The 27,471-nt window shown below is 40.8% G+C and overlaps 1 protein-coding gene across 5 annotated transcripts in view; it reads left to right on the top strand.

Annotated features, from left to right (window-relative positions):
* The window catches only part of Tjp2 (tight junction protein 2), a 138,934-nt gene that overhangs the window by 80,276 nt on the left and 31,187 nt on the right, over positions 1-27,471 (top strand). For 3 of the 5 annotated variants that reach the window (XM_047524530.1, XM_047524529.1, XM_047524527.1), the window contains 4 exons: positions 18,651-18,704; positions 21,066-21,190; positions 22,955-23,057; positions 24,229-24,850. In XM_047524530.1, the coding sequence (XP_047380486.1) occupies positions 18,660-18,704; positions 21,066-21,190; positions 22,955-23,057; positions 24,229-24,850 (895 nt within the window). In that variant the 5' untranslated portion in view covers positions 18,651-18,659. Of the gene's footprint in view, positions 1-8,080; positions 8,192-18,650; positions 18,705-21,065; positions 21,191-22,954; positions 23,058-24,228; positions 24,851-27,471 lie in introns of those variants that run through there. The other 2 variants (XM_047524526.1, XM_047524528.1) reach the window with 1 other exon arrangement.

Here is a 27,471-nt window from a genome sequence, read left to right on the forward strand (position 1 = left end):
ATTCTAATAATTGTTTTTCTTTTCTTCTCTTTTTCTTTTTTCTTTGGGGATTGAACCCCCAGGGCACTTTTCCACTGAGCCACATTCCCAGTCCTATTAATTTTTTATTTTGAGACAGGGTCTCACTGAGTTGGTTAGGACTTGCTAAGTTACTGAGGCTGGCTTTGAACTTGCCATTCTCCAGCCTCAGCCTCCAGAGTTGCTGGGATTACAGGTATGCCCCACCACGCCCTGCTAATAATTGTTTTTCTAACCTGCCGTTTGACAAAGCAGTTTATAATTTTCTTTATCTTGGTGCATATTATTGGGTGGTGGTTTGTACATATTTTTTTTTTTTTCCAAGTGATGCTATGTTTTAGTGTTATATGTACTGAGTCAGATATAAAATCACAGGGTAAACAGGGCTCTGTCTTTGTTGCCAAATTAGCACCTTCCTTTTTGACTTTATTAATGACTTCTTTGTAATTACAAATAAGAATGGTCTATTTAAATTATACCTGAGCTTAGTGTATCAGAACCGTGAGCAGAGGTCTTAGGTGTCATTACCTGCTGATTGTTGTCTATATACCTCACGTCTTACTAGAATCAAACTGTACCCATCTGAATCCAAATTGTGACCAATCCCCTGTGAGCTATGGGGCCTTGCCCTGTGCTTATTTTTTCTTTTTCTTTATCCCACATCCCCCCCCCCCCCCCCCCCGCCAAGGGAGGAATCTTACAGGGTTTTTAGATTAGTAGGCAGTAGCCATAAAACACTTGGCACAGCATCTGGCATGTTGCTAAAGTAAGTGATGATGTGTTTCAGGTCTTGTTTTACATGTGTGTTCACAAAGACCCATCAATTGGGGGAACTTGGGAATGTGTACCTAAAACTGGCTGTTGAAAGAGCCAGAAATAAAATCTGACCTGACTCCCTGTATCCTCTACTTACACCAAACTACTGCATAAGAATTACTGAGCTGGGTTATTGGACCCAGGATGACTGCTTAGAAATAGCCATTAAGCTGGTTAAGAAGTTCTGGGATGTCAGAGTGATCCAGTGACTATTCTTGTCCATAAGCACCAACAACCATGGGGTTTTTTGGTTTGAAGTCCAGGGACCTGTCACCATTGAATTTTGAAGGGCACAGAAGGTGTGTAGTGGAAGAGGCAAGTTCAAAGGAAAGGAAAGGAAAGAGGCTCCTGGGTTAGAATGTGTCCTCTCCTTCCTTTTACTTGTATGATCTCCATCAAGTTCCTTTATCTCTCTAACTTAAGTCTCTTTTCTATAAAACACGACTAGTAATTATGATATTGATAATGGCTAAATTTGATTGAGCATTTACTTTGTGCCAGGCACTACCTCAAATTCTGTGCATGCATTAATATGATTAAATTCTCATAAAAACCCGAAAAGGGTGGACCTTATTACTGCCCATGCTTTACAGATAGGGGAAACTGAGGCAAGGAGAAGTTAAACAACTTGGTCAAAGTAAATGGCAGAGTATGGATTTGAGTCCCCACTTTCTGACTACAGCATCTATGATAGGTGCTTTTAAAAAGTGGCTTTAGGGCTAGGGTTGTGGCTCAGTGGTAGAATGCTCTCCTAGCATGCGTTAAGCCCTGGGTTCGATCCTCAGCATCACGTAAAAATAAAATAAAGGTATTGTGTCCACCTCCAACTAAAGCAAATATTTTTTAAAAAAGAAGTGACTTTAGGGGCTGGGATTGTAGCCCAGTGGTAGAGCTCTTGCCTAGCATGTGTGAGGCAAGCATGTGTGGGTTTGATTCTCAGCACTGCATATAAATAAATAAAATAAAGGTCCATCAATAACTAAAAGAATATTTTTTTTAAAAAGTAACTTTATTGAGATAGAATTCACATCAAGTGTGCACTCAGTGGTTTTCATTGATTTCCCACTGAGTTGCTCAGCCTTTCCACACAAGGAAGCCCACACCCATCAGTCATTCCCGTTTCCCTCCAAGTCTCTGTATCTCTGGACAACCACTGTTTTCAGTTTGTTTGGATTCGTCTCTTCTGGATGTTTCACACCAATCAAATCATACAGCATTTGTCCTTTTGCATATAACTTCTTTTACTTACAATTCAGAATTCACCCATGTTGGAGCATGTATTAGTACTTCATTCCTTTTTGTGATTGAGTCATGGCCTGTTGTGTGGATAATTCACATTTTGTTTACCCTGTCATCCGCTGATGTACATTTGAACTATTTCCACTGTTTGGTTATTATAAATAATGCCACTGAGAATGTCATTTGTGTCAAGTTTTTGTGTGAACATATATTTTCCCTTCTCATGGGTTCCACAATGTGTTCTTAGTCCTCTTCTGAGAGAGGAAACAGGTCATTCTTACTTGGGAGTGGACCTTACCTGGCTGCTGCAGTATTCATGACAGAAACCTTTATCAGTGAGACTGCTTTTGTGGGGGGCATGGAGTGGGACTGTACAAGCAGCCCTTTATCCTGTTCTCCCCTTTCTAATAGAGCAGTGAGCTCCAACGCTATTGGACATAGGAGGCAACTGAACCTCACCAGGTGAACTGCTCCAGGTCCCGGAGCCTGGGGCATGTAGGGAGCTAAGTTTAGAGCCAGGGACATGTGCTGGCCTAAAAGCTTATAGCACCATGTTTATGGCCAGCATTGTGGGGGTTTATGACCTCCCCACCTCCCACTTGAAGGTTTACCAGCCTGGATTTTACAAAATGCTTTCGTGGTAATTTCCTCGTTTCACTTTATAAAATGATTGGCAGTATTCTTGGTGACCTGTAGCAGTGGAATTGAGTGGGTACCAAGCTCACAGGGGGGCTGAGGAGCAGAATCTTTTTTTTTTAAATTGGTGCATTATAATCATACACAGCAGTGGGATTCATTGCTACATATTTGTTCATGCATACAGTAAAGAACAGTCTCTGCTGGAAGCTTGTTCTTGGAGTCTCTTGTCCTTTGCATTTTATTTTAGCACAGTTTTGCTTTCAAAATTACAGATTGTATTCCCCAGCCTACTGTCATTTTCTCCCTGTTCTTTATTGGAAGTATGCTGAAAATTTACTCTAGGTATAAAAGAGGGCAATGGGATTAAAAAAACAAAAAACCAAAATACTTAGTAATTCCGGCACTCTTCAGCAATCAGTTGGGGTTCTAGTCTCACTCTAGTGACCTGTCAGAAACCCCTCTGTAAACTTCCATGAGGATCTTTTTTCTTTAAACTTGGTTGTGCTCAGGCTGTGTCTATTGCGAGGCATGTGCTGCAGGCACACTGTGCGCACCAGTTTTAACTGTTCACACAGTCAAGACTCACCATAGTGGGTTGTGATGGGAGTTTAAGGAACCCTGACATGTTTGGAGCTGAGTCACTTGTGGAATATGGAGTGAACCTTGACAGGTTTTATTTCTGAACCAAATATTGCATAAGTGGTTGTTTAGTTCTCTGGCAACTAATTTACTATTCTCAGGAAGGGTTCAACTTTGAAGAGACCACAGATAAGTGCCCTGAAGCCAAAGACTTGTTTTATAATGTTAAAAATTATAGGAAGGAAAATCGTTGAGCTCATTTTCTGCCTTCTGTGGGCAAAAGCAGTTCCTGTTTATTTATTGGAGAGATATTTCAAAATTGTGTCCCGTGAGCAGATTTTTAAAATTTATGTTTTATTTTTTATTTGTAGATGGACACAATACCTTTATTTTATTTATTTATTTTTTATGTGACATCAGGATCCAACCCAGTGCCTCACATGTGCTAGGCAAGCGCTCTGCCATGAGCCACAACCGCATCCACAGTGAGCAGATTTTTGACTAACTTCTTTATAATAGTTAAAATAAGACTGATTTCTTGGGGGAAAGAGAGGAAACCAAAAAAGTCCCAAGGGAGGAAACCAGAAAAGTCCTATTTCCAGGTATAGGTAAGGTAGGCTGTGGCTTGCCCCTCACCCTAGGTTTGCTGTTTATTTACACTCTTCCTAGAATTTCAGTTGGTTTCTAAAATGATAAAGCAGACATACAGAAAATACCAAAGTGAAACTTCATGCAGAAAACCACTGGTCATTTGTTGGATGATGTCCTCCCAAAGATTCCCACCTGCAGGTTGGAGCCTGTTGGGAACCTCGGTGATTCCAATTTCTCTCTGTCTTCCTTCCTTCCTTTCTTTTTTTCTTTTGCACTTCTTGGGATCAACCACAGGGCCTTGCACGTGTTAGTCAAGCACTCTCCCATTGAGCTACATTCCCAGCCCTTATTTGTATTTTATTTTGAGACAGGACCTTGCCAAGTTGCTGAGGCTAGCCTCGAACATGTGATCCTCCTGCCTCAGCCTTCCTTGTTGTGGGGATTACCATGTGTGCCATTGTGCACTGGAATGGAACCCAGGGCTTTGCACCACCGAGCCACACCTCCAGCCCTCTTCCATCGTTTCTTGGCTTTCTCTTCCCTCCTTCCTTTTCTCCGTTTCCTTCCTTCCTTGCAGTGATCCATGGAAGGAACATTTATTGAGTGCTTAGTGTGGGGAAAGCACATGTCGTAATCTGACATGGTGAGTTGTGTAAACTCCCTGTGTGTAAAATGGGGACAGTCACAGCTAACCACAGGGGTGTGTCACTCTCTAGAAAGTCACAGGAATACTCAGGTGTGGTGCCTTACTGAATGTTACTGACTTCCTGCCCTTCTGATCTCATAGCCATCGCGGCGCCCTGGCCTGGGTGGGCACGTGTCTTTGTGCTCCCAGGCTGTGGATCAAGGTGATTCAGTGTGTCCATCCATGCTGGGAATGTGGATCCCTGCTTGTGTAACTAAATGGCTCACTCTCCAGCCTCACCAGGTACTTGCTGTGTCTGCAGGCACCTTGCAGGTGGTCGCTCCCAGCTCTGAGAGTGCCATTCTCTCCATGATCAGTGTCCACCCCCTTTCACATTCATCATCCTGAAGGAACTCAGACAGGACACGTGGGAGAAGACACCTCCCTGCGGTGGTGCCTACCTCCCTCCTCCCCAGACCTCCCAGGCCCAGCTAAAAACTCTCCCTGTGGTCACGATATTGTATGTACTTGCTAGTCACCCGTCACTCATCCTGCCCCAGCCCCACACGGCCATTTTTCTTTTATGATGGTAGTGAATTTGTTTCCTACCACAGGGTCTTTGCGCTATGCTGCTTTGTGAACATCTTCCACCCGATCCTATTCATTACTTCAAACCTCATCTCAGTGCCCCTTCCTCACCAAAAGCCTCCCTTGTCCACCTGACGGTATCAGGTGCTGCCTCTTGGGGAGCTTCCTCGGAGCAGTATTGTATGTTTTGATTTTCATTTGATCTTGTAACACATTACACTTGGTAAACATTGGTTGAATGAGTGAGTCAAGAATGAGTGATGGTGAATTTGCACTCCCATGTTCATGGCAGGATTATTCACGGTAGCCAAGGGGTAGAAACAGTCCAAGTTTCATCATCGGATGAATGAATAAACAAAGATGTGTCATATGCATACAGTGGAGTATTATTCAGCCTTTAAAAGGAAGGAAATTCTGACACATTGCTTCAACTTGGATGAATCTTGAGATTGTTATACTAAGTAAAGTAAGCCAGTTACAGAAAGACAAGTACTGTGTAATTCCACTTAAGTGAGGAATCTAATGTAGAAAATTCATAGAATCAGAAAGTAGAATGAATGGTGGTTGCCAGGAGTTGTCGAATGGGTACAGAACTTCAGTTTTCAAGATAAAAAGAGTTCAGGAGATTGATTGTACAACAGTGTGAGTACACGATTCCTGCTGCTATAACAAAATACCTGAAACTGGGTTGGTTATGAAGAACAGAAATTTATTTCCTCACAGATTAGGAAGCTGGGAAGCCCAAGATCAAGTGCCAGCAGTGTCCGATGAGGGCTGCTTTCTGCTTGTTCCTGGATCCTCACGTGACAGAAGAGATGGGAGAGACAAATGTTGCATCCTCACATAACAGAAGGCAGATGGGCTTTAAAAGAGCCCAGCTAGTTCTCTGAAGCCATCTTGACTTAGTCATCTCCTGAAGAACTCACCTCCTAATGCTTTCATACTGGACCTTTGGTTCCAACATATGAATTTTAGGGGGACACATACATGCAAACCTGCTCCTGAACTGTATACTTAGAAATGGCTCAAATGATAAATTTTGTTTTGTGTTTTTTAGTACAATTAAAATGTCATATGGCCATACTGACTTTTGGAAACCAATGTAAAAGAATCTTATATTCTGGGATACCTGGGACTTCTGGACAGTATACTTGAAATTTGTTGGAAAGAATTATCTGTTTCCTCCTCTGGGTGAGGTCAAGAGTCTTCCTAAGGCCTGAGCCTCCCACAGATGCTTGGATTCTCCTACTTTTCTGTCCTTGGGCCCAGAACCCTTGGCCGTTCTGGCTTCCAAGGGTTCCTGGTTGTACCTTCTGCCCTCTTCCTTGTAAGATTTGAAATGTAAATGTTCCTTCCCTTTCCATCTTGTTTAGCTCAAACATTGGAAGAACTGTATCAAAAACTTAATGGTGGGGCTGGGGTTGTGGCTCAGTGGTAGAGCGCTTTCCTAGCGTGCGTGAGGCCCTGGGTTCAATCCTTAGCACCACATAAAAATAAAATTATTGTGTCCACCTATAACTAAAACAAAATATTAATAAAAAACAAAAACAAAAAACCTTAATGGTGAAATCCTGGATGGGGTATGAACATTTTCAGGTACCCATTTAGCACAAGTGCTGTGTAGAGCTTGCCTCCTTTCTTGTTGACCATGTGAGGTATCGATGGTTTTATCTTGGTTTTATAGAGGATATGATATATCCAAGACCCCACAGCTAACCCACAGAACAAGGATTGCACCTCAGGTCTTGTCATTTTAAAACTCACTTTCTTGCCACTGCTTCAAGTTGCTTTTTAGATAGTTTCTATCTTATGGTCCAATTTGATGTACATCCCAGTCCCAAATCAGAAGGGGCACTCTTCATCTGCATACCTCTTGGTCCAACCCAGGGGTATGTAACATACACTATGGTGGCAGGATTGCCCGGGGCTCCCCAGGTCCATGCTGTTGAAATCCTAGGCTCAGCTCTCAAGCCCTGGGCATCCCATGCAGCCTTAGAGAGTTATTCAGAATCTGAAACTTTGTACTTCTACTCCTCCCTGTCCTCTACTTACACTTTGTTATTTTTTTATCTGCTAAATTTATAGAAAGTTTAGTAAGAGGAGAGAACTTTGCTGAGCAAGCAATCTGTCTCTTGAGTTGGCTCTGAACTGCCCGGACTTCCGGTATGGTTATCTTCTAGTTATTTCCAAGATTGGGAAACATTTTCTTTTTATACCTTTTAATTTCTCTGTTAGCCTTAGTGGTTCAGTTTACCTGGAACACTACCAGTTTATTTCTAGCTCTTTTGTACCTTGTATGTCCTATATGGATCTATGATAATAAATCTCTAAATATTCCTTTCCACGGTGTTGCCCTAAAATGCTGCATTTACAGTTATCTCTCGCTATCCTAGGCGATTGGTTGTAGGACTCCCATCAACACCAAAATCCCCAGATGCTCAAGTCTTTATATAAAATGATATAGTTTTGCATATCCCCTGCGTGAATCCTCCCATATCTTTTAAATCATCTCTAGATTACTTATAATTATTAAAATAATGTAAAGATTATGTAAACAGTTGTTCTACTGTATCATTCAGGGAATACTGACAAAGTCCACACATGTTTAGTAGAGACAAAAAAATTTTTAAAGTATTTTTGATCCATGTTTGGTCAGATGCAGGACCAGTGGATATGGAGGGCTAACTGTACTTAGTAAGTTCCATTTAAGTTCCAAATCATTTTATATGCCTAAAAGAAATATCTACTCCAGTGCCCCAGTTCCCTCACGCTGGAGAGAGGGAGGAAAAAAAGAAAGCTGGTAAAGTGGCCCAATTCCAGGCTGCTTTCTTTTTGCCTCACAAGTGGTGCTTTTCAAAGCATTTGGCGTCCCTGCTGTATGGATGTGTCACTGTGCGAGATGACAACGGATTGCTGGGAATGTGGGCCACTATTGTGTCCGCCTTACGTAACCACGTGGAGTGATGGAAATGGGCGAACAGCCTGGGAGGTAGGCAGTGGCCGGGCCCCTTAATCTCCAGAGGCATGAAGACTGCTCAAGTCCTCCAGAGGATGTGGATCCAGGCTGTTAAAAAGTTGGGGAGATTGAAAAGCCATGTGAGTCCCCCTGCAAGCTCTCCCCCTTTCTTTCCCAACCTTTCTTTGAGGGAAGGGAGGGGGAACAAACCCCCTCTCACAGTGTCTCCTTTATCCTCGGATTTATTTGTGCCCTGGCAGCCTTCAGTAACAAATTGTGAGATCGCACATTGTGGACTGTAGTCAATGGTGGGTTTTTAAATACTTGTCTTATTTTTAGCAGACCTAAGTGAAATTGATAGCTTCTTGCTGGATTTTTGAATTAAAGGCTGCTGTTTTCCATGTACTGGGAATCTCTTGGCATGGTTTTGCTTCCTAGGTATAGATTAACATACTGTTTGTATGTTTGTGTGTGTGAGAGAGAGAGAGTTTCTTGTTTGGAGAGAAAACATTTTGTTTTCTTATACTGCAGAAATCTATATTCTTACTCTTACGTCTAGACTTATAGGAAAAATGTTTGCCATATGTTTTTTTCCCTTTCATGTAAGTTTGGGCTTAGGTAGTGGTGTAACATGTCTTTATTTTATGTCATGTCCCTAACGGGTAATTTCCATTAGTCTTTTTGCTATGTTCTTTATCAGTAGGAAACAGCAGTTTGTAGATATAGAGTCTAAAAGTTGCCTGTTCAGAGGGACTTCGTGATGCTTTCGTATCAGCTTTGTGATTATATTTTTAAAATGTTCCTTAATTCTTTATGAAACATGTATGATATTTTTCTCTCTTTGGCCAAAGGTTCCAAAGGAAATAAGCTTTATAAAAAGTAGAGGATTTTAAAAATAAAACAACAGATCAAATACCTTTTTGCTTTAGTTTCCTTTCTGTTCCTTCTTTGCACAAATACCTTACTGTTAACGCAAAGTTTTTTATTTATGGTAGAAAAATTAGCCCACTTTTATCTTTCTCTGGCATCTAGGAATGACATGTTATAAATGGAGGAGGTTGTTGTTAATACTAATTATAGGGAAAGGAAAAGTGATTAGGAAAAGTGATGAAAAACACATTGGAGATCTTCCTGCTGGATGGGACTGTGGTCCCTAATTTGAAGAGGTGACGTGGACAGTCTTTTGCACCCTGCAGCTCTCTGGGCTTGGCCTGCTGAATCACCTGTGCCCAATGCCTCTGCCTTTGTATGTCTCCCTCTCACCCCGAGTCACTGGTACCACACCCTACCTGCCCTGTCTCTAGTAGAAGTGACTGCACTCTCTTCTACTCTTTCACTTTGCTAAATGGGGACTTCATTAAAAATTTGGTATTAGGTATGCCATTAGGTATTCAGTCATTGGCTAGGAATTAGGTACCCCTTGATGTTAATTCATGTATTTTTTTTTTTTTAATTTATGAAATGATTGGTAACTGTAAAAGAATTAAGTATCTAAAGTATAAAGCATAAAAATGAAATACCATAATGCTCCCAAGAGAAGCCACATATGCTCAGAAAGACCCTGACCCATCCTGGCAGATGGTACCACTGGTACAGGAAAGCTAAAGGAGCCAAGAGGCTTCTAACACGTTCCCAAGAGTGATCTTTAAGGAATCTCAGCTGACTCTTAACATAAATAGGAACAAGGTCGGTTTTGACCAACGTGGTCTTAAATACCTGGCAGGAGAGTATAGCCAAAGCACACTCCGACATGGACATTTAAAAGGAAAAACATTTAAAAAAAAGATGTAACTTAAGATGTATACTTGTGTTGGCCCTACCCAAAGTAAGTAAAGTAGGAAACTATAAAGGAAAGTTCTTGTGCCTGATAATAATCACAAAGGACTCTAGAGTCAAAAGTTTGTCCTGAGTTAATTTGATCCTGATCTCACAGACCTACAAATCTTCCTAACTAGATTTGTTTTTCACCAATATGATTATGAGTTACTGTCTTCATGGTGTTCAGAGACTGGTTGAAATACTAATACTTTTTTGTTTACAATTAGTATTTTTGTTTAAAAAAATACTTTTTGTTTACAATTGCTAATAATTTGTTTACTAATTGCTAATTGTTTACAAAAAGGTAATGCTTTGCTGCCTTGTTGCCTTAGCATGATCCCTGCCCTATGTATGCCTTGTCCAGTCACCTGCCATCTGCACCATTGGACCTCTGGACCGTCCTAATGCTGAACACCCTTAACTGTCCATGCCCTACCTGATAGAGAACAAGGACTTTGGGTCACTTCCCCCATCTTTGCCCTCTTTCAGCAGGAAGCAGCTTGGACATGTCATCGTCCATTTTCCATAGAATTTGAATGCAGAAATCGACAGTGGGGAAATGTAACAGTGTTCCACTTTATGCTTTGAATATAGCCCTTGCTGCTCTGCCACTGTGACTTATTTTTAAAAGGACATGTTTCTCTTCCTCTCTCCCTTCTCCCCCCTAATCTCTTCCCCTCCCTAATCACAGGAGGAACAGGATTACTGTTCTTCCCCATCCTAGGCAGAGTTATCTGTCCTTGAGCACACACCCACCATGGGAACAAAGTAATTCAGACTTTGGGGGACGGCACCAGAAGATCTCAGAAATTACTTTCTCCCAAATCAACAGTTGAATTACAACTCCAAACAGAGAACACGTGGAATGGAGCCTTTGAATCACGTCTTTCAAAGCCCCTGTTCCCCTTGATGGGCAGAATCACAGTCTCTGGGACAGGAGTCCCCATGCTTCTCCTTTGCTAGCAAAGCAATTAAACTTTTTCCCAAAACAAAACAAAACAAAATTAAATACCATGAGCCCACCACACACATCCATCCGCCCTCACCAGGATGAAACACAAGGCGCTTGTGTCCCTTCCCACCTCACCCTATGCCTCCTTTCCAGGCTGCTTCAGCCTGAATTTTGTATATCTCATTCCCTGGTTTTTTCTTTATCTTTTTACTACATACATACATACATACATGCACACATGTCCCTAAACAAAAGATTAATTTTAGTTTTCTTGGCCCTTTTTTTTTTTTTTTTCTTTTTTTAAACATCTAGAAATAACGCCTCACTGCCCACCTCCTTCAGGGGTGTTTTCCACTCTGCACATCTGTGTTTGAGATGTGCCTGTGTTGTGGTGTGTGTGTGATTGGGGTTTGTTTGTTCTCATTACAGTACGACATTGTGTTTTAGAAATATATCACAGCGTATTTGTGTGTTCTTGATAGACCTTTGGGTTGTTTCCAGGACTTAGCTGATGAGGACATTGCTCCTGTGAATATTCTTATCTTTCTGCCCTTATGCACCTATTCATACATTCCTCTAGGGCCTCTACCTGGGAAAGGAGTCACTACTTTGTGGACTATTTGTACCTTTAACTCTGATACATGTGTGCTCTTCCTATGACCTTTCATGGAAAGCTCCCCAGTGCTAAGCAGCTGCCTGCTGGCATTCTAGCAAAGAGAGACCCAGTAGTGACAGCCAGTCTGATATGCACACAGCTGAGCAGGTTGTGTGGGGCCAGAGCCTGGTGGCCCAGTTTGAACTGCAAGAGCTGTCTCTCCTAAGCTGGTGCGTGCTGACAGCTTGTCCTGGGGGATGTACTCGGAGCTGATACTCTGAGAAATAAATGTGATTATGTGGGGTGCTCTATGTTTCTCAAGAGATAATATATAAATGAGGTGGGAAGACACTCAGTGGTTTGCTTGTTGGATGTACCCGTGGGTAGCTGGTAAAACTCAATGACTTTACTTATGTTATTCACCGATGTATCCAAAGTGCCACAAACAACATGGTGGCACATAGTGGAAGCTCAGTAGCTATTCTTTTTTTTTTTTTTTTTTGGGGGGGTGCTGGGGATCAAACCCAGGGCCTTGTGCTTACAAGGCAAGCACTCTACTGAATGAGCTATCTCCCCAGCCCCTCAGTAGCTATTCTTGAATGAATGATTTAAGGCTTTGCTGTGAGACTTGCAGAAAGTCACAACTCTGTGGGCTAAATGAACATAATTATGGTGTATTCAGTGCTTACAGGAGCTGTTAAAATTTACTTTTAAATTTTATTTTTTGTTGCTGGGGATGGAACCCAGGGCCTTGTGCAGATAATGTATATGCTCTATCACTGAGCACTACCCCCAGCCTCTTTTTTTAGCTGATAGAAATTTATTGTCTCATGGTTCTGGAGGATAGACGTCTGAAGTCAAGGTGTTATCAGGGGCAGGGTTGGTTCCTTCCTAGGGCTGTGAAGGAAGGATCTGTTCCATGCCTCTGCCCTCTCTTCTAGTAGCCTCAGGAATTCCTTGGCATAGAGCCTTTGTTCTCCGTGTCTTTACTCTGTCTGCCTTCTGTAAATGTCTGTGTCCAAATTTCTCCCCTTTATAAGGACACCAGTCAAATTGGATTAGGGCTCTCCCTAATGACACTTACCTTGACTCCATCACCTGCCAAGACTCTGCTTCCAAATAAGGTCACACTCACAGGGTCTGGGGGCTAGGACTTTAATATCTTTGGGGGGGACACCTGCAGTCTCTTAAACTGTATTTTTACGCCAATTTCCCCACCTTTAAAATTAATATTTTGTATTTATCACTTAGTCTAGCAGAGCGTGTATGCATTGGGTATTGTGTTTGGTAGTTAATTATAGGTAAAAAGCAACCCCTTGAAGTCTGATCAGTTTCATACCAAGTTGGTGAGGTCTTCAGGCACCAAGCAAGTTCACAGCAAGATGCTATTGATTAAAAATTGATTGCGCCCTATTGATGGAGGTAGTGGTAGGAGAACCATCCTGTCACTGATGAATTTAATTTGACCTTCCCTTGCAGATTAACACAGAAATTCTTGCTTTTTTTTTTTAACTTAAAAGTACTTTTTTTTAAAAAAGTTAGTTTCTAAGGTAAAGTACTTTTTTTTTCAACTTCCATAGCAAAATATAGAGCTCTCAGATACCCCGGAAAATATGTATATATTTCTATATATATTTCTATAACGTTACATCATACATATAATATGCATACAAAAAGTTGAAGACTTTCTAGAAAGTGGAACATCAGAAAGGCCCTGAACCCTGGAGTTAAGATTACTTAACATTTTTTGTACATGTACACACTTCATTCTGCTTAAGCGGATAGCTAGTGAAGTCAACTTTCACATGCAACTGTCTCACCTACAAAGCCCTGCATCACAATTTCATAACTTTCATAAATTTTTATAACTTTCATAAATTTTTAAAAGTTTTATAATTTTGTAAGAATGACTAAATATTTCAAAACAATTAACTGGTAATCCCCCACTCCTATCCCCAAGGAAAAAACTAAAAATGGAACAGTTCTTGAATGACTGAATCAAAGTTTTCTTGGAAGACAGAAAAATGTATGTTACATTACTATTTACAAAACAAAGAGCATAAACATGGAATAAATAAAAAAGTAAGGGACAGTCAATTGATTTTTTTTTAAACAATTTTCTTTAGTTGTCAATGAACCTTTATTTTATTTATTTATATGCGGTGCTGAGACTCGAACCCAGTGCCTCACACACGCTAGGCAAGTGCTCTCTGCCACTGAGACACCCCCAGCCCATTAGTTGACTCTTAATGAACACGGGGTGAGAAGTGATATATTTTAGCTATTTTTTAAATGCTTCTGAAAGTTTCTTGGCCCACGGGTCATTAGGATAGCAAGGAAATTCTTAAAGCAGAATCATCTCTTTATGGAAGGACCATTAATTTCAAAAGCCAGGTTCATTCTAGTTGAGCAATATTTTAAAATTAAAACTTTGTAGCAACTCATTTGTTTGGCAGCATGATACATTTTCATTTGAAAACTTCAGAGAATATAAAAGTATTCTCTTATAATACCACAGCTCTTTGGGAAATTTAATATTTTTTTGGTTCCTGTTCTTCCAAGCCTTTCCCTGGTCTTTCTATTTATGTCTTTTTAATTGAAAACCCAGTTATCATGGTGAAAAATCCTAGTAAAAGATCAGTGGAAGTTAAACAATTATTTTTAATGCCTTCATAGCCTTTATTTAACTCAAGTATCACTCACTTTTTAGACACCTGTGCTACCCTCTGGCCCCTAGCATTGTCCCCGTATTGGTTAATTGTGTGTGTGTGCACTGTATGTGTTCCAGATTACACATGCATACATGGGTACATGGACATGCTGGTTAAATTTTTTTATGGGGGAGTGCTGGAGGATGAACCCAGGACCCTTGTACATGCTAAGCATGGGCTCTACTGCTAAACTACACTCCCCAGCCTTGGTATTGGTCAATTTTTTTCTCGATGATTTTAGAATAAATTTCAGAGGGAGGGTGCTCTGTGCCTTTTTTCTTATTTTTTTACTTAAGACCAATTCTGCAGGCTGACCTTGGGCTCAAGCCATCTTACTAACTTAGCCTCCTGCATAGCCAGGACTACCGCTGTACCAGATCTGGCCCATGTTTTCCTAATGTGTGTGACTTAAGCATATTCCAAGAATAGTTGGCAGCTGTGTTTGTGTGTGTGTGTGTGTGCCAGGGATGGAACTCGGTGCCTTGTGCATGCTAGGCACGTGCTGTACCTCTGAGCCACATTCTCAGCCTTTTTTTTTTTTTTTTAAACCAAAACTTCCATTACTTTCCTTGGTTGATATTTGCTAGTCATAAGATACATAAAGAAGGTCCTGATGCTCCTAGTGCTTTTGCAGGTGGTAGTGGATTTGTTTTATGAGGGTCACATCTAACACTGAAGGTGGCAAAGACTAAAAGGTGTTCTATGGAAAGGGACGACCAATTCTGATTTACTACAGGAGTTGAGTCAGGTTTTTTTGTTTTGTTTTTTTGTTTTTTTTTTTTTTTGAGTCAGGTTTTTGCTTTCAGTTTTCCTTTAAGAAAAATTTTTAATATAAAATTTTCTTAAAATCTGGGAAACCGTATACTAACACATGTTGCAAATGATTGTTTTAGACAGAATAAAATTCCAGAGAGTTGTGGCTGTAAAGCTAAAGCACTTCTGGAAAACCTGACCAAGGCACTTGAGTTCCCCATCTAACCTCCTCAAGTGTGCTATTCAAGAAGCCAGAGGGCTGGGGATGTACACAGTGGTAGAGCACTTTCCTGGGATGATCCCCCGCACCACAGAAACAACAACCACAAAAAGCAGAGCTGCTGAATCTAATAGAAATCTCCTTTAAGAAAACTTAAACAGGTCCTAGAAATCAGTGCCTTGGTTAATTGAATGGTGAATAGATGTGTGTCCGCTTCTTGACTTATTGAAAAGAAAAACCTTGGCCTACTCTGTATGCCAGATACCGTTTTCTAGGACACAATGGGACAAAGGTGAGTGAGAGGCAAAAATCTTCTCTGAAAACTCACTGTCATCTAAATTGTGGAGACACTGTCATTTTGTAAAACTGAAAAACAGTGCTCATAGTGGAGAAAGTTAAATAACCGGGAATCTTACATAATGTACACAGTGATCTTCTGGTCGGGTGCATATTGCATCTGTCAACGTGCCTGCCTTCAACCTCAACATCTGCCCTTTTGGGTTGCGGTGTCCCCCCTCCCCTTTCATCATCCGGTCCCAAGCATCGTTACAGCCGTGTCTTACTTCCCCTCCCCCCGCTTCTGTTCATTTTCTTTTTTACCTTGGAGGTGATTCGATTATATTTTTTTAATCTCTGAGAATTCTGATCTTGGAGCCAGATGGTATTAGCCCTGGGAATGTCCTAGAAGTGAGTACTAGAGGGAGGAGGAAATGAGAGGGATTATAAATTCCTCTCGATGTGAGTAATCAGTTACAGTCACTAAAGAGGAGGCTAGTTTACTTTTCTTCTGTGCTATCAAAATTGCCTTTTTCTAATCTACCAAGAGAATAAATTATCTGCCAGAATATTTCAGTTGATATAATTGCCTCTTGTACGTAGTTTGTTAACTGGGGGAATAAAAAGCACATTATCTGACTATGTTTCAACTTTCCTATTAGTATCAGCGAAGAATTGGTCCATTTGATTTAAAAAAAATTTGTTCTAAATGTGGAACCAGATACTTTTTCCTAAATTAATTTAATTTGTGTATAAATGCAGCAAGACTTTTTATTCATGTGATGGGATTACTCTGTGTCCTTTTTCTATTAAAAGCCACATAGCCGACTCTTCTTGTCTTTAATCCAGTCTGACAACCTGCTTTTTTGTGTACTTACTGTGATTGTCTATATTCTCCTTTATTCAAACACAATTGGAGTTTGTGTTTTTTAGTTGCCGTGGTTTTCCCCCATTTCTCCTCTTGTCTCCTTTGCTTTCTTTTTTGAATGTTGTTTTTTCATTTAATTTTCTCCCTATTATTTTGGAAGTTATGTACTCTAATTTTTCCTGTAGAGGTTACCCTAGAAAATTGAACATGTAGGTTTAACTTAATGAAGTTCAAAATTAATCAGTAGCTTTAGGCTGCACCCAAGTAAGTTAGAACAGTTTCATCATGACCTGGTCCTCTGGGTTTACACACTGTTCCCTGGTGCTCCGGTTTTGCCTTATTTTTTTAACTTTCACAAATCATACACTGTTACTGTAACTCATGTAGTCACTATGCATTTGTAGGTTTATTCACACTCCTAGCATTTCGGGTCTTTTTTTGGGGATTATTTTCCTTTGTTTTTGTTTTTGTTTTTTTGGTACTGGGGATTAAATCCAGGGATACTTAACCACTGAGCCATGTCCCCAGCCCTTTTTATTTTTTATTCTGAAGCAAGGTCTCACTCAGTTGCTTAGGGCCTTGCTAGGAGACTGAGGCTGGCCTCAAACTCACAATCCTCCTGCTTCAGTCTCTGGAGTCGCTGGGATTACAGGTGTGCACCACCACACCCAGTTAATTTCCTTTCTTAAATTTTTTTCTTTGACACTTACTTTATTGCTGGCCTCTGGTAATAATCTGACCTTTTTTAAAAAATGTCTTTTCTATCCTCTAAATCGACATATATTGTATTAAAGATGTTATTCTGCTGCCTTCCATGATTGTCTCCTTCCATTATTGCTTTTGAGAAGTTGGCTGTCCTTTTCTTTTGCTTTTGTGATCTTTCTTCTGCCTAGCTCTTCTCAAGATATATTTGTCCTTAAATGCAATGAGACCATCCTGTATTTAGTGTGGTTCTCTTCACTATCCTCCCCTTTCTCTCTTCCTTTCTTCCTTCCTTCTTTTCATTTTTGAATTTACTGTGCTTATGATGTACTGAGGTTGCCAAACAGAAGAAACCTTCCATCCTGAGGAGTCCTCACCTTCTTGGATATTGGATTTCTTCTTTACTCTTATCTCCTCCTAGAACCTTTTCCTCCTTACTTCTCATTCATACTTCTCACCCTTTTGAATCGTAAAACATGTGGTGCATATCGTATATACTTTTTTTGGTCTCTTACTAACATTTCCAATATTTGTAGTCTTTGATTCTTCAGTTTATGTGGGTGTGCATTTAAATCGTAAGCTCATGTTCCTTAGATACTTATCTGGGGAACTCTTCAAAGACTGTGTTAAATAAGAATGTTTCTTGGAGAGGATTTGCATGGCACAAGACGATTGGGGGCACTACCAATGCAGAACCACTTCGGACATGTTTCTTGGGGCAATATGGTCACATCCATAATATGACTTTCAGTTCCAAACCTGAATATAGGTCTGTTGATAGGCATTCTCCAGGAGATATTTTTAGTGCTGTCTCCATTTGCACTGAGCTGTTTTTTCCCTGTAATATATCTGATCTTATCTCCCACCCTTTTTCTATACCCTCTTGTTTAAATTCCTGCTTCAGTACTATCTTATTCTGGCACTAAGCTTTCTTGGCATTTCTGTTCTTCTCAAAGGCAGCCTGGACTTAGTGGATTATTATTGTTCTTAAAATGACACCACTATTTTTAAGGTTTTCTAGACATCTGTTTTGGAATATTGTTAGAAATGGAAGCCTCTGTAGTCTATTTATGCAGGGATTGTCATTTTGCATCCAGAGTTACTGATAGAGAAAAAGTCCCCTATAGGGAACCCCTTGTTATAAGGTCGAAAATTTCTTTTGACTTAAACATGCGGAAAACTTGCCTGGATGTCACCTTTGAGAGGAGTTGGTGTGGGAGTGCTTTAAAAAAAGGGGGGGGGGTGTCTTTTGAAAACTTGGTTTTGTTGTTGTTGTTGTTGTTTTCTTTGCTTTTCTACCAAGGCAGGGTCTCCCTAAAGTTGCCCAGGCTGGCCTTGAACTTGAGATACTCCTGAGTAGCTAGGATTTCAGAGTTGTGCCACTGTCCAGTCTAAACTACTTTTTTTTTAGGTTTTATGCTGACAGTGTGAGTGATGAGGATAAAAGGGCTCATTCCTTAACATTTCATCCTGTTTTAGGGTTCTCACTGTATTTCTCCAATTTTTCTAGTGTTAAGAAAACCATTTCATGGAATGTGAGTTAGTATGAAAAGTAGGTAGCATAACATTCTGAGCACATTTTGACTTTCTGGTACATAGAAATTGGGAGTTGGACTTTATACTGAGGCATTCTGAATTACAGTTTTATCTTTGGCTTTGAGATGTTCACGTCTTTAATCTAGTTGGTTTTGTGTTTTAAAACAGGCCCCAGGCATGGAGGAACTGATATGGGAACAGTACACTGTGACCCTACAGAAGGTGAGTTCTGTACATGTCATGTGTTCTACAGTTAGGGTCTTGAGTCTTGATCTTATTTATTTTTGTCCATGTATTTGTTTTTTTCATCCTTGATATAGATCATGCATTGTCCATGCTAGCTGGCAGTGACCACAGTGTTAACAAAGATTTGCATGCTCTTAGGTTTTTTGGTTAAGTTCTATATACTGTAGAACTTTTCAGAGAATATTAATTGCAGTTGCTGATTTCTAGACAGGTTATGAGAGAAAAGGAAGGGAAGAAGAACTGTTTAAGGATGGATACTTTTAACCACAATGCATATACCTTATAACTCCCTCACTGAGTTTTAAGTACAAACTAAATTAGAAAAGGTAATTTTAGGAGATGGGTTCTATTCCTTCTTGCTCTCTTGATTGTATTAAGAATGGTTGAGTTAATTGAGTGAAAAATCCACCTCCCCGTGGTAATGGAAGAATTAATACCACATATTAATATATTTTACTTAATTTTAAAGTCATCTCACAGGTATTACCCTTCTTCGTTGAATGAGGTGATACATAAAGCTTTCAATTCAAGGAGACTGGCACTCCATAAATACATCTTAGCTCTTTTTATTTGATAGCAGAGTTTAAGGTAGACCTAATAGGTGTTAGCCCTGCTGTAAGCATAGCAACTGAGAGTCTAAGTCTTTTGTGTGAGGCTTAGCAGGTCTAGAATTACATGTGTGGTCCCCAGCTATTTTTTTATTTATTTATGTTTTTACACTGCTGGGGATCAAACCCAAGGCCTCACACCTGGTAGGCAAGGGCTGTCCCACATCTCCAGCCCACAGACCCTGGTTCTCCTTCCATCAAGCTGCCTTCCTGTCAGCACCACTGTGGTTTTCCTGAGCCCAGCCCTGATCTTCTTCCCACCTGGAATTTCTCCCTTTGGCTCTGTCACCTCCTGAAGGAGGTTGTGAATTCCTCAAAGTTAAAGATTTCCTTTGACCCTTGGCAGTACCCTGAGCTGCTAGCCCTGTCTTCAGTGAAAATTTTGTTCCCACCTTAAATGTTCAGTGAGGTCCAGGTAGAAAAAGTTGACACGGGGTCAGTGCCCAGCTGCCCAGCTGCCCAAACTTCTATATCAGTCATTGTAAAGTCTTTAGTTGGGGAATTTTGCCCATTCAGGTCTTTGTTTTCAGTTTTAGTCATCTTTATAACACCTTCTTTCTGTGCTCATTCCACCAGAATTTCATATGCCCTTTGAGTCATAGGCCCCAAATTGGCTGAAGTGAGAAACTTCTTAGGAGTAGTATAGAGAATGGTACTGCCTCTATCTAAAACCAGGTGCCTGGTGCTGCCAGATTCAGAGCCATTTATTTAATAGACAGCAACCCAACCTATTTTGGGTTTAAAATATTTATAATCAGCACGCCCCAGACCAGAACTTTTTCTTGGGGTTAGAGATTTTTTTTTTTTAAATCATCAACCCAGATTTAGAAGTATACTGCCACATCTCATGTATAGAAACTGGGCTTAAATTTTTTTAAACACTGAAAAGAGAATTATTTATTCCCTGATTACCTGGGTTTACTGGTATACATTGCTGGACTACCTTTGGATGTATAAATCTTAATTTCCCATCTTCTGTGCATGTAGAAAAAGAGTTTAATTCTTTACTCACTCATAAGATCTCAATGCTAATTTTATGTTTGGATTTTATCTTTAAAATCCATGTACTTTTCATCTTATATTAAAAATGAAACTAGCCGCTCATCTAACTTGGAGTTAAAAATATGCTTTTAGAAAATGCAGTTTTAGAGTCAATTATAGTAGTGCATACCTATAATTCCAGCAACTCAGGAGGCTGAGGCAGAAGGATTGCAAAATAAAAATAAAAAGGACTAGGGGTGGGTGTGACTCAATGGTAGAACACCCCTGGGGTCAGTCCCAGATACAAAAAAAAAAAAAAATTTTTTTTTTTTTTTTTTTTTTTTTTTAAATAAGCACAAATTTAGCTTTTAGTGAAGTTGAAGTTGGGCCAGCTTGGGCCAGCATGATATGAGCAGGTGTGATCGGTGCTTTTAACAATACGTGCCTATTTGGACAGAAGACCTTATTTCCTTCCCTTGCCAGATTCTCAGGATAACTCTAGTCTGTACTTATCAATCTTTTCCAGTTTTCATAAGGCTGTTTCTTTTAGATGAGGCATTTCCCTTTATAAACCTGTCAGCTCATTACAACGATGCTTTATTTTTTCATTTGTTTCTCTGTAAGGCCATCTGTTCCTGAGCTGTCTCTGATCATTGATTCGACCTTTATTTTATTAAGTGCTTGTAATAAACTCTGAAAGCCACTTGTGGAAGGATTTTAACATCTTTCTCCTAACTCCAATGAACAGGATTCCAAAAGAGGATTTGGAATTGCAGTGTCTGGAGGCAGAGACAATCCCCACTTTGAAAATGGAGAAACATCCATTGTCATTTCTGATGTGCTCCCTGGAGGACCAGCTGATGGCCTGCTTCAGTAAGTATCTCCCACCACCTCCACCCTACCCCTGGTTTCTGCCAGCTGTGTGCCAGTTGTCACTAGACAGGAAACTTTGGTTGTTGTGCACTTCTTAAAGTGAAAATAACAAAACACTTTTTTTTTTTTTTTTGCATGCGTTGCTGGGGATTGAACCCAGGGTCTTATGCCTGATAGGCAAGTGCTCTACCAACTGAGCTATATCCCCAGCCCAACACAACACTTTTATATAACATTTGAAAAATCTTCAAGTAGGAATTGAGGGCATAACTAGCACACCATGTTTTAACAGTCCCCAAACCTTGGGAACATCTAAACTCTGTAGGGAGGAGTGCTCCCCCCCCATAGGAATGTAGTTATAAACACCACTCTTTGGTTTAGGAATCATTTCTGAAACATGGAGTCTAAAGTTGGCATGCTTCTCCTCCCTACTTTTAATACTTACAAATACTATTTACATTTGTTTTATATTATTTAAAAATTTTAATGAGTGAGGCTAGGGTTGTGGCTCTGGTAGAGCGCTTGCCTAACCTGTGTGAGGCATGGGTTTGATCCTCAGCATCATATAAAAATAAATAAATAAAATAAAGGTATTGTGTCCATCTATAGCTAAAAATATTTTGAAAAAATTTTTAATGAGGATGACTGGGGAGGAAGATCAGTGGTTGAGCTTATGCCTAGCATGTGCAAGTTCCTGGTGTTTGTTTTTGATTGTTCGTTTTCTTTTTCTTTTTCTTTTTGCAGTCCTGGTGATTGAACCCAGGGCCAGGTACATGCAAGTATTCCACCACTGGGCTATATTCCTAGCCTGAGGCCCTAGGTTTGATCCCTTGGGTTCAATCCCAGCACTGCCAAAAAAAAGAAAGAAAGAAAAAAAAAAAAAGACTTTGGTTAAATAATGACCTTTATTTGTAAGAGGGATGCAGAAATTGGGAAAATTCACTGCAAGAAAGCACAAGTTTTCCAACTGCCAGCCTTGTGGCCTGAAAAGATAATGCCATTTTAAAAGATGCATGCCTGAATTCACTCAGGATAACTTCTCACAGCAGAATATGAAGTTAGCTAGATGGTTGCATGGGCCAGATAGCTCAAATGTTGAGATTCTGTTTAAAGTCTGTATGGTCCTGCCAAAGTTTATAGTCTTTAATATGAGCAACGTAAAATTTTGAAATAATTTCTTGGATCAGTTGAAGGAATAGAATTCTATGTCCTTAAAATTTCTTTCTTTCCTTCTTTTTTTGGTGGTGCTGGGAATTGAACTTGGGGATTCTTTGCCTACTAGGCAAGTGCTCTACCACTGAACTACACCCCCAACCTTTAAAATTTCTTTAAGAATCTAATACAGGCTTTTGACTTACTTCCCTCCAAACAAGCACAAATGGGTATACACTTATTTTGAGAGAATGTTTGTAGATTTTCTGAAGCCCTTCAATGCACTTCACTAACAAAAGGTGGATATAGAAATTTCTTTTGGGTGCAGATCTCACCATTACTGGGTGCTTGCTGGGGTAGCCTTGTGGTCTGGGGCGGGCAAGCCTCTTTATCCATAGGTGGTTTCAGTAGACACTCAAAATTGAATTCTGTGACTTAATTTCTTTCCTCAGAAGAGCTCAGACCAAGTTGACTGACCCTTGGGAGCCATCAGACACTGAACCCTTTAATAAGCATCTTAGGTCAATTTGCTGCTTATGTTCTATCTAAATAAATGATTTACACTGAGTAGATGGGAGTTTTTCATGACCTGTTTTTATTTCTTGCTTACAGAGAAAATGACAGGGTGGTCATGGTTAATGGCACCCCCATGGAAGATGTGCTTCATTCATTTGCAGTTCAGCAACTGAGAAAAAGTGGGAAGATTGCTGCCATTGTAAGTACCGGCTTTGCCTTTGGCTTGCCTCAACAGCATTTTGTTTTTATGCCCAGAAGAAAATTACTGCTTGTTTCTGAGCATTTGACAGAATTACATAACCTACGACCCACTGACTTCTTGAATCCCTGGTGATTTTGGAGGGTGATGTTATGGATGATGTGAAGATGTGTGTAAGCCATCCTCCTGGCCTTTTCCTTGTCCTTCTCCTAAGGCCAGCAATTCTCCTATCTGGGCAGCATTGCAGATGTCATGACAATTTTTATTTTAGCATGACTCTCCTGAGAATAAGGACATTCTTCTATATTCCATAATGCTATTAACATAGCTAAGAAAATGAGTAGTTTTGCAGTATCATCTAATAGTCTGTATCTCAAGATGTCTTTTATAGTTCCAGGATCCACATTTAATCATCTAATTATTTCTTCAGTCTCTTTTAATCTATAAGGGCACCTCTTTCCCCTTGCCTCTCTCCTTCCCTCCTCTTTAAAAAAAAAAATTTTTTTTTTTTTTTTGATGGTACTGGGAATTGAACTCAGGGACCCTACCACTGAGCTACATCCCCAGCCCTTTTATTTTTTATTTTGAGACAGGGTCTTAGTTGCCTAGACTGGTCTCAAAGTTGTAATCCTCCTGTCTCAGCCTCGAGTTACTGGGATAATTGGCATGTGCCTGGCACCCCTACTTTTTAATGGAATTAACTTTTGGAAGAGTCTAGGCAGTTACATATCGAATGTCTCACTTTCTAAATTTTCATTTGATTTTTATAACGTAGTAAGTTCAGGCTCTGAGGCTTTTTGCACTTGATGGAAGGAGCAGGTTTTGGAGGTACCCTTATTATTCTCAATTTGAGGCAGGGTACTCAAGAGCTTCTGTCATTGTGTTATGTTATTTTGACCCTGAGATGTTTTAATCTACTCTGTTTCCAGATGAGGAATTCAAGGCTTAGTGTGTTGGCAGGGTCATAGCTGTTTCTTTGTTTAAGAGACAGAGGGTTTTTTTGGTTGTTGTTGTTTATTTGTTGGGGTGGGGCTTTGTTTTTCTTTCATTTCTGATGCTGTGGATAAAAAGGGATCAGTTTTAGTGACACTAGAATCAGGGCCCTGACCACCTACTTCTCTATGCTTACTTGTGGCCGTCCTACATCCAACAGTGTTTGTTTTGTTGACAGGTAGTCAAGAGGCCACGGAAAGTCCAGGTGGCCCCACTGCAGGGCAGCCCGCCCCTCAGTCAGGATGACCAGGCTTTTGAGGTGATGGACGACTTTGATGGCAGAAGTTTCCGCAGTGGATACAGCGAGAGGAGCCAGCATAGCAGCCACGATGGGCTGAGCCACAGCTGGGAGGATGAAAGAGGCCGTCCGTACCAGCAGGCATACAGCCGTGAGCAGGACCGCAGCCGGGACCGGAGCCGCGGCCGGAGCCTGGAGCGTGGCCTGGACCAGGACTATGGACGCGCCCGAGACCGCAGTCGCGGCCGGAGCCTGGAGCGTGGCCTGGACCACGACTTTGGATCTCCCCGGGACCGCAGCTGTGGCCGGAGCACTGACCGGGACTACGAGCGGGCCTATCACCAGGCCTACGAACAGGAGGATCGCACCTACAGCCCTTCCACAGAGCGCCGCCGCAGGGCGCAGTCGGGTGCCCGCTACGAGGGTGCGCGGAGCCGCAGCCGAGAGCACCTGCATTCCCGCAGCCCCAGCCCCGAGCCCAGGGCACGGCCAGAGCACGCTGGCCAGTCAGACTCAGACAGACCCATCGGGGTCCTTCTGATGAAAAGCAAAGCTAACGAAGGTAGGTGGAGAATAAGCACTGTTCTACTAGTAGTAGCCAGCTCTTCCTTTGCACCTACCAGGCGCTCAGCTATGACCTCAGCGCCTGTCACCTGTTGGCTCATTTAATTCTTACAGGCTACATCCTGAGGGAGCACCACCTGTATCATTATTTTATAGACAAGGTAACAGGCACAGAAGACTCCATTGCTCTGTACAAGTTTCTCTGTGGCAAAGCCAGCTCTCAAAATTTGGCTTTGCAATACCAGGCCAGTAGGTACTGTAGGTAGCGTATCACCTGGATACTTGTTACAATGCAGATCCTTAGGCCCCAGGCCAGTCCTACAGAATCAGAAAATATGGGATGGCCCTGGGGTCTGTGGGTAGTGGAGTGGGTGCATCTCAAGCTGGAGAAACCAAGATAGAAGACAATATTCCTATTCTTCTTAATTTTCTGTTCTATGCCTGGAGCTATGCTGAATAAATAGTCTCATATTTAATCCTCACAAGAACCCTGTATGGTAGGAAGTTTCATTCTAGTGCTATAGGTCAGGAATACCATAATACCAAGAGGTGTTTGGGTAGATCTGTGGTGGAGGTGGTCTCTGCCCCACCCACTTAATCACATCCAAGAGCCATCAAAGCCCTGTATTGCAGCTCCAGAAGCAGTTAGCACCTGTAGTTCATAGGTGAAGATTCTGAGACTCAGATGGGAAAGCAGCTTGCCCCTGTCTTGAAGCCAGTATGTTGATGATGGAGCTAGAACTGGACTCTATTCCTTGGGAATAGCTGACAGGAAGTCAGTAGGTGAGTGAACAGGGCTTTAGAACCTATTGTTGAGCTAGTCCTAGCATCAGTACTTGTCTCCTGACGTAAAATTTCTTCTAACATATCTTTTATCTCCTTTTGTTCTCTAATGGTTCTTTCTAGAGGAAAAAAAAAGATGAAGAGCCCCCAGAAATGCAAAATGAAAAACCCCTTGTTTTTTTAGTTTTGGGGTTTGCATTTAAATAGCCTATCAGATAAGATAGACTTATTTTCTCTTATTTTTCATAAAGGGTCGTGTTATATAACTAGGTGCCTGTTAAAATACCTGAAGAATAATGTGAGGGAGGGGTTGAAGGCCAAGAAAATAAAGCTGAAATGCATCCTAAGGAGGATGCATCTTAGGAAATCCTTATTTTTCACAGTTATAAAGCATCTTTATAACTCCTGTGAGAGGGTGATCATCCATGAATCCTCAAGAGCAGAATAAGAACCACCCTGTATCCAGATTCACAGGCAGAATGTAGAGCAGTTCTGAGAATGAGAATTTGACAAGAGACACCATGCTTTGAGGCATGCATCCAGGATCTTGAGTTCCTGAGGGACTGCTTTTTTTTTTTTTTTTTTCACATAAGAGAGTTTATTGAGCAAACAGGCAGTGTCCCCCTGCAGGGTAAGAGAGAAAATGAGAGGAAAAGAGAGAGAGAGAGAGCATGCGCACAAGAGAGAGTGAAAGCGAGGAGGAGAGGGCATGAAAGCGAGGAGGAGAGAGAACTGAAGGCATTGACTTGTCCTTTTTTCTTTTCCTCTTCCTCCCACTTCCCTCTTTCCTCCTCTTCTACCACAGAAATACTGCTTCTTGTAGACAGTCATGGAAGAACCTCCATATCAATACCTTGTTTTGTGGAACATTACATTTTCAGTGTGATGCACTCTGAAAGGTTCCATTGCATTAAATTTTTAAAATACTGGTCGCAGCCCACTAAGTTGATCTCAAGACCCACAGTTTAGAATGACATTATCTTAAGAGACTGCCCAGGTCATGACCGGTCTTAGTAAATCAAGGAAAAAAGGGGGTTACACCTCTGTGTTCATACAGCATTTTGCTCTCTCATGACCATTTTGTTCCCCAAACTGGGATATAATTGAACAACAATTCCACTTTTGTGTCTGTTGGTGGGGGGATTACTGGGGACTGAACCCAAGAAAGTGCTCTCCCACTGAACTACAGCCCCAGCCCTCTACTTTAAAAGAAATTTTTGCATTACACAGTAACTTAGCTGTCACTGACTAGTGTGTCTAATCCTTAAAGAAGTCCAACAATAGGTCAGACCTACATTTGATTAAGAAAAAAATACCATTGACTCATAGAAAAAAATACCATTGATACCATTTCATTGGGCACCAAATTGCCTTGCATGTCAGGGTCTTAGAAGCTGGTCAACTGATTTCTTCATTGAAGAAATGCCTACGCACATTAATAAATCTATTTGGGAAGGTACAATTGGAATACAGTTTTTAAGATGATAGAAGGGATATTGATGTATAAGAAGTTACTCAGACTTGTCAGCCTTGTGTTGTGGGCTCTGAGGCTGTTTGGTATTCTTGTCAGGTCCCTAAATGGGTAGGGGGTTCAGTTTACTATAAACCATCAAAAACTTATTTTTAAATTTACCTCGTAATTTTCCTGAATTAGAGAATGTTGCTGTTTTATAATAAGATTTTCAGTCAAAACAGTAGTGATTATAAAAAAAAAAATGTGCCTATTTTCAAACTGCTAGATTGTGATAGCTTCTTTCTTTCTTAACCCTCGCCTCCCCATACCCTGTGACAGCTTCCTAAAGTAAACGAAATTCATCCTTAAAATGTATATTTTTA

This window comes from Sciurus carolinensis, chromosome 14, assembly GCF_902686445.1.
Source record: "Sciurus carolinensis chromosome 14, mSciCar1.2, whole genome shotgun sequence".
NCBI classification, from domain to species: Eukaryota; Metazoa; Chordata; class Mammalia; order Rodentia; family Sciuridae; genus Sciurus; species Sciurus carolinensis.